At 36.0% G+C, this 7,996-nt stretch overlaps 1 protein-coding gene across 1 annotated transcript; it reads right to left on the bottom strand.

Moving 5' to 3' along the window:
• Positions 1–6,554: 6,554 nt before the first annotated feature.
• On the bottom strand, positions 6,555–6,971 carry LOC114712339 (uncharacterized). The gene has a single exon (XM_028896857.1). It carries the CDS (start codon positions 6,969–6,971, stop codon positions 6,555–6,557), a length of 417 nt encoding a protein of 138 aa, XP_028752690.1.
• Between the last annotated feature and the right edge of the window lie 1,025 nt (positions 6,972–7,996).

Genomic DNA, 7,996 nt, shown 5'->3' with positions numbered 1-7,996 from the left:
ATTTGCTTAGAGAATGGAATTGAGGTTTGTTTTATGGATGACTTTACCATCTATGGAAATAATTTTGATGAATGCTTAGTGAATTTGGAAAAAAGCTCTATCAAAATGTGTTGAAAAGGATCTTATTCTGAATTTTGAAAAATGTCACTTTATGGTTCACAAGGAATAGTTCTAGGTCACCTAATTTCTGAAAAGGGAATAGAGGTAGACAAAGCAAAGGTTGAAGTAATTTCCTCTCTACCCTATCCAACAAATCTTAAGGAGCTTAGATCTTTCCTAGGCCATGCTGGATTTTATAGAAGATTCATAAAAGATTTTAGTAAAGTGACTTTTCCAATGTCTAAATTGCTGCAAAAAGATGCTTCCTTTGATTTCACTGATGAATGTAAGATGTCTTTTGATGAGATTAAATCCAGATTGACTTCTCCACCTATTTTGACTTGCCCTAATTGGAATTACCATTTGAATTGTGTTGTGATGCCTCTAATAATGCAGTGGGTGCAGTTTTGGGACAAAAGGATGGTAAGGTTTCCAAGGTTATTGCTTATGCTTCAAAGACTCTAGATAAGGCTCAAACTAATTACACAACTACTGAAAAGGAGCTCTTTTCTATTGTTTTTGCATTAGACAAGTTTAGGCCTTACCTAATTAACTCTAAGGTTACTGTTTTCACTGATCATTCTGCTGTCAAGTATCTTTTCAGCAAGCCACAATCCAAACCGAGGCTCTTAAGGTGGATGTTGTTGATCCAAGAGTTTGACATTGACATCAAAGACAAACCTGGAGCAGAAAATGTGGGGGCTGACCATCTAAGTCGCTTACCAGAAAACTACAAGGGGAGTAATCGGTTCAGATTCTGTTTGTGATGAGTTTAAGGATTGTTCTGTTTCTGCCTTGTCTCTCTTGGAACCTTGGTATGACCATATTGTCAACTTTTAGTTGCTGGTCTAATTCCCCCCTCTTGTCTCATTTTCAGATGCAGAAGATTAAGAGTGAGTCTAAGCACTACATTTGGGATCCTCCAATCCTTTGGAAGGTATGCAGCGACCAAATCATTCGGAGATGTGTACCAAATGAAGAATTTCAAGACATCCTGCATGCTTGCCACTCTCAAACTTGTGGAGGTCATTTTAGTGCTAACAAGACTGCAAGAAAATATTGGAAGCTGGTTTGTATTGGCCATCACTCTTTAAAGACTCTTATGAGTATTGCAAGAATTGTGACATTTGTCAAAGATTTGGTGGCCTAACTAAGAAACATGAATTACCCCAACACCCAATGCTTTTCTGTGAGGTGTTTGAAGTATGGGGTATTGATTTTATGGGCCCCTTTCTTCCTTCTATGGGTTTTACATACATTCTTCTTGCAGTTGATTACCTTTCAAGATGGGTAGAGGCCATAGCAACCAAAAAGAATGATGCTGCTACTGTTTTAAAATTTCTAAAAAATAACATCTTTTCTAGATTGGCATTCCTAGAGCAGTAGTTAGTGATAATGGCACTCATTTTTGTAATAAATTGCTACAAGGGTTATTCACCAAGTATGGTGTGACACATAAGACATCCACACCTTATCATCCCCAAAGTAATGGGCAAGCTGAAAATGCAAATAGAGAAATCAAGAAGGTGTTGGAACGAATAGTTAAACCATCTAGGAAGGATTGGAGTGCCAGATTAGATGATGCTTTGTGGGCATATAGAACTGCATTTAAAACCCCAATAGGCATGTCTCCTTACAGATTGGTTTATGGTAAGATGTGTCACCTACCGGTTGAGATTGAACATAAGTCTCTTTGGGCTGTAAAAGCATGTAACCTTGATTTTGATTCTGCTGGTATGGAAAGATTATTGCAATTGCAGGAACTTGAAGAGTTGAGACTCGAAGCATATGAAAATTCCAGGTTCTATAAGGAGAAGACAAAGATGATTCATGACAAGCAAATCCTAAGGAAGACTTTCAAGGTTGGAGATAAAGTGTTGCTGTATAAAGCACGATTCACATTTAAACCTGGGAAGTTGAGCACTAGATGGGAAGGACCATACTTGGTCACTAAAGTTCACAAATTGGCATGATAGAGCTGCTAGATGAGAAGAGCAGTAAGACTTTCAAGGTCAATGGTCACCTGCTCAAAATCTACAAGGAGAATTTTGATCCACCATAATTTCAGGTTGTCCCCTCCTTACACACTTTAGTCTGTGTTTATTTGATTATTATCATTCTTGAACTCCATTTTGAGCAAGTGTGGGGGAGGGCATAACTAGTAGCAAGTGTAGGTTGTTTTTAGTTTGTTTTGAAGTGTTCTGTGTTTCTTTCCATTCCTTCCTTACCAATTTTTCCTTGCTATCTTTTGTTCAAATTTGCATTGAGGGCAATGCAAGGATCAAGTGTGGGGGAGTGAATGTTGTGTTTTTGTGTGTTCTGTGTCTTTTGTAGAAGAACCTCAGTTTTCAAAAACTTTTTGAAGGTTTAAGCTTGCTTCAGGATTTCTAATGTTACATTTGTGACTGATTTGATTTAGAAATTAATATCTTGAAGTGAAATTTTCTAATGCATAGAGATTAAGCATGATGTGTTCTTTACCTGAGGTGAATGAATATGGAAGACAAGCCTAGTTGGAAGGATTCTTTGAGCCTTTATATTCATTTCTGGTGTGTGCATTCACTTAGTTCTTATACTCTCTAGAACTTGTCTTAGTTCTTAATCAAGACCACATGTAACATTAGTATTCTTGAACATGATTGAGGCATTCATTCAATTTAGCTACTTAGACCAAATGGCCAAACCCCTGCATGATTTATCCCTTGTTACCCATTTGAGCCTTTTTAGCTGAATTTTTCCATTCATTTCACTCTCATTTATAAAACCTCTTTCCTACAAGGATGCATATTTCATTTCATTAATTCCTTTTAGAATTCACTAGCATTTTGATGGATTCAATGATGGATTGATATGAGGAGATGCATACTTGAACTTAAAAGAGAGAAAAAAAAAAAACAAACAAAGAAAGAAGAAACATGCGAATGTAAAAGAAAGAAAGAAAAAAAAAAAAAAAAACAAAAAGAGAAAGAGAATAGAAAAGTTGAAAAGAAATAAAAGGCAAGAAAAGAAAAGAAAGTGGGAATAAAAGCACCTTTATAGCTTTAGACTTCAAGATCAAGAAGTCAAATCCTCAATTGAATATTACTAATGCTATTGAATTCTACACATTGATTCACATATTATCTCTATCCTTCTATGCATTCTTGTGCATTTCTTCCTCACCCTTACATTACAAGCCACAAAAGTCCTCTTGATTCTTGAGTACTTATGTATTAGGTGGTGGAGTGGTAGAGCTATTACAAGCATATGGTAGAGCATTTGAATAAGTGAGTTGAGTGAAAGAACCTTTGATACTTGTTAGTTGAGCGATACACTAATTCCTTGTGTGGTCTTCTATATCTTATTCACTTGGATTAAATTACATATCATTGCTTGGTTTCTTTGCATTAGAATGTTCCATGGATGGATGTTGGTTGAAGAATCATTGTTGGTTGCAGTTGTAACCTGAACTTTTGAACTTGCTTATTCCTTTCTTGCATCCTTCTCTTTCACAATATGTTTAGACTTGAATTGCCCAGGAGTGCAAAAGCTAAGTGTGGGGGAGTTGATAAGTCTCATTATTTACATACATTTCTAGCCCTAAACACATACTTTTGCGATCTATATTTACATACTTTGGGCATAATTAGGTTCCATTGTGTATAAGAGTTGGTGAGAAGAATTATGAGGTTTTGCAAGTGTTTTTACATGTTTTTATATGATTTTATTTGTGTGTACTTTTGATCCCTGCTTTGGCATGAATTCAGGAAGTTTCAGTAGCATTTTCGCCATTCTGTCTGAGGCGCCACGGCTGATTTGGGAAGGCGCCACGGCGGATTTCCAAGGTACTCTCGGTGAAAAGCGCCGCGGCGGATGGACTAAGGCGCCACGGCGGACGGAGGTTTCATGAAGCTCAGGATCATAATCAAAACGACGCCGTACAGGACAGGAGCCGCGGCGGATTGACGGAGGAGCCGCGGCGGATGACCGAAATTTCCAGATTTAAAAGCTGAAGTCGCGCGCTTCAACAAGAGGATCAGATTTCAGTTGCTCACTCTCCCTCCAACGCGATTTTCTTGCTCTCTCCGCCTCTCTCATTTCTCTCTTCCATTTTCGTCCAATTCCATCAATTTCCACCGATCAACCATGGATCTTTCATCAATTCTTGCTGTTTCTACCCTAATCCAGAGTATGAGTAGCTGAATTTCCAAGTTCTTCTAGCAATGAAGCTGACCTGAGTTCATGGAGCTAAACAGGGAGTCATTTCAGATCTATTTCTACTTTCTATTCTAAGAGTCATCTGTTTCAGTTGAACAATTGTGATTAGAATGAAGATTGAGTGATTAGATTTATGTTTCTTGGAATTTAGATCTGATTGAACATTTAGATGTGAGTTGTGTCCTTTAGTTCAGTTGAATAGAGGATTCTCTGTTGATTTGTAAATCTAATTCGTTTTACTTGGACTGTTGTTCTGTAAATCTGAATTTTGGTTGTTGAATGTTGAATATGTTGATTCACAGTTGTGGTCATTCTTAGAGAATTGCAACTTGCTTCTCAAGTGTTCTTGTCAATTGATTTTCCTTCTCATAGATCAAAATAATGAATCTAGTAAGATAGTGTTGTTCTGATCTATGTTAGAGAGATTTGAGCAGTAGCTGAATCTATCCATTTAATTGACACTAAGAGACTCCAAATTATAAGATTGAACAAGGAAGTTGGATAAATTGCTAGGGGAACTACTATCTCTCATCTGAATCTCATTTGCAATTTACCTTTCATTAGATTTGTTTCTTGTTTTGATTTCTCTTTTTCTGAACTAAAGCTCTCATCTTGGTAATTTGATAATTAATAGTGAATTGTTAAGAATTGAAATACAACTTAAGGCTCCTTGTGAAGAATGACCTAGGTAGTGCCTCACTTGCTGCATTTCCCTAGTAAAACTTTGATTACCTAGCGACAAGGTTTATCAACTTGGAATTGCTATTTGTAACCTGGGTTGGATTAGTAATTGTAAGTTTAAGTACTTGGTTACGAATATATATTTTATATATGTTTATGCCTTTGTTAATTCATTATTAGTATTAATTCTATGCAAGTTGTGTGGGGATTATACTTGAAGAGTATATTTAACAAGTGATTATTATTCCAGTTGAGCATTAATCTAAAAAGAATAACTTCTCTAGACAAATCCTAATCACTTGAGTTACTCCCATATCATTAAAGCAATTTAAGATAGCTATTGGTTCATTTTCAAAGAGCATCTCATCATTAATTTTCCTTAAAACAAATTAATATTTTTCTTTCATTGTTTTATTTAAAAAAAAAGCCAAAAAATAGTATTTAAGATTTATTTTCTTACATTGTTTTGAAAGTAGTTTTGTGAAAAAGAATCAACTTAAAACTCTTTCAATATTTTTAGTATTCAGTTTAGCTTAGGTTTTTAAATAAAAAGACTCCGTAAGAGAAAAGCTTCGAATTGTGCATTATATGTGCATTTTTACTTGATTTTATTTTGATTTAATCCTAAGGTGACTAAGAGGTTATAAATCATTACTAAGATAAGGAAAAAAAAAGGCTAAACTTTTTTTTTTTTGCTAAAGTATAGGCATCCTCATATTGGAGGCAATTCTATTTGAGGCAGTCTCAGACACCCAATTGTGGGCACCTCCCAGCAGGGATTCGAACTTTCACCTCGCCATGTTGTGAAAAGCTAATCCCTTCAACAGGACCCAATCCTCACTGGTGTGAAAAAAAAAAGAAGCTAAACTCATTACATTTATCTTAAACTAAGAAAGAGGGCTACAGTGCCCAAATCCTTCCTTCATAAATTTTACAATAACGGATCCTATTTAGGAAGAAAAAGCAATCAACCCAACTTGGTTGGAGCAATTTGGTTGTTGGACCGGGGGGGTGGTCAGTAGAAGAAGAAGCTAGTCCCTCACTTAGTGGCTAATCAAGGTTCGAATTCATACTAGGAGAGAGGTGTCCACATTTAGTGCCTAACAGTATTTCGATTAGGATTGCCTCCAATAGAAGAATACCTATACTTTAACAAAAAAAAAAAAACTTGGTTGTTGGTCCGAGTAAACATTTATGAAAAAAGTAGATAGATAATTATTATGAGAAAAGTAGAAGATTTTTCTTAATTTGATCGCGCAAAATTTGTGAGAGATGTTTAAAACTAGTTAAGCATATCACCTTTTCCCCTAAGAAATTGTTGTAACATTCCAAGACTATACCCGTAGTTAAAGCTATTGATTTTTTGACTAAATTTAATTACATAACTCAAATCTATATCATTATTTTGCAATTAAAATGATGGAGTTTACTACAATATATAATGAGGGCAATGCTTAAAAAAAATGTTGCAATTAAAAAAGTTTGCATAGTCCAAATAGTTGTTCTCACATAATAGCAATATATAATAAGTACAAAATTTATTCAGGGCTTGAGAGTAATAAACAAGATTTTTCAACCTACTTGTTAAACAAAGGGATGATAGAACTTATTGTTTGGATAAAAGTGAGAAAAAGTAGTAGAACTGCAGCAAAAAGTAGAAGCTTTTTTCCAGGGAGTGCTCCAATATTCACGTAAAAGATTGCTTTATACTCGTGACGATGATCATTATAAAACTCATGTAACCCTTCATGTAAAGATGCATAATCACGATTGACACTTGTTTCAAGAACATTCTTGCGTAGATTACTAAGCATGGAAGCCGCTGCATCATTATCAAGATAACTCTCCATAATCCCCTTTTTAGCAAGAATCTCGACGTCTTTCCCTGATTGGATAAGAAAAGGCAAGAGGACTACGTAATCGGTCACGTAGTGCTTAGAAGGATAGTGACATTGCTCAAAAGCAACCACATTGCTCAGCAACTTCTCAGTCATATTACTCACCCTGATTCTTGGTATCGTTAGAACCCCTTCTGAAAATAGAACCTCAGTTAACTTTTACCGTGGTGAGCTTGTAATTCAACTCCTGATTCATGTAGTTGACTCACACTATATGAACGCTTCAATGGTGTACAATATTCAATTCTTGCTGGATGATTACTTGGTAAGCACATTGCCCTTAATACATCACAGAGGTGTTCCACTCGGTCTGGAAAGGAAGACTTGTCAAACATTTCATCAGATGGGGCATAATATAAGGCTCCTGACAAATAGGACGTCAAAACAGCGATGGTAGATCAAGAAATGAATGGTTTATAGTTGAATCCATCGGGAAAAGTTTGGTCGAATATACCTTCAAGAAAAAAAATGGTAATTGATTTTCAACTAAAATCAAGTCTAAAATTATATCACACATTGGCCATAACAACCTACGTACAAGAGGGTCATCAACACCTAGTGGATCGTCTTTAGAAGCAAGAAATAACTCAATAATGAAGCCAGCATCAATCAAAATCATGCTTACGAATTGGCTGCTTTCCATCTCTATGGTCTCTGAATAACAACGTCGGATTCTATCTTCTGACTCTTGCAGGAATAGAACATAATGATCAAATGAATCCTTTTGGGTTCTCTGCAGAAATTTGTGGAGGTACCACAATTTTAATTGTTGCCTTGATTTAGCCTCTCGTTTCTATGGTGAAATGGGCCAATGGAAACAAAGTTTGGTGTGTAGTCTTCTTCACTCCCCTTCCGGAGGCTTGGTGGTACACTGTAGATGCAACATGATGCTGAGAGAGGCTCCGTGGAGCCCATAGTTTTTAACTGGGCTTCCAAGTTTAACAATGAATCGCCCTCTTTCATCTTCATCTTTTGATGGATCTGTAATACATTCAAAGTATCAATCTGATGAATTAACTTATCAATTAGATCCAAGGTAAGAGGCTTAGTTCGACCAAATCATCTTCCTTTGGTTCAAAATAAACAAGTTTAGAAGATTGCAAAGTACATTACACATTGAC

The sequence above is a fragment of the Neltuma alba genome, unplaced genomic scaffold (assembly GCF_004799145.2).
Source record: "Neltuma alba isolate B1F8T4 unplaced genomic scaffold, ASM479914v2 tig00011345_pilon, whole genome shotgun sequence".
NCBI classification, from domain to species: Eukaryota; Viridiplantae; Streptophyta; class Magnoliopsida; order Fabales; family Fabaceae; genus Neltuma; species Neltuma alba.
This window is presented reverse-complemented; position numbering and strand designations above follow the sequence as displayed.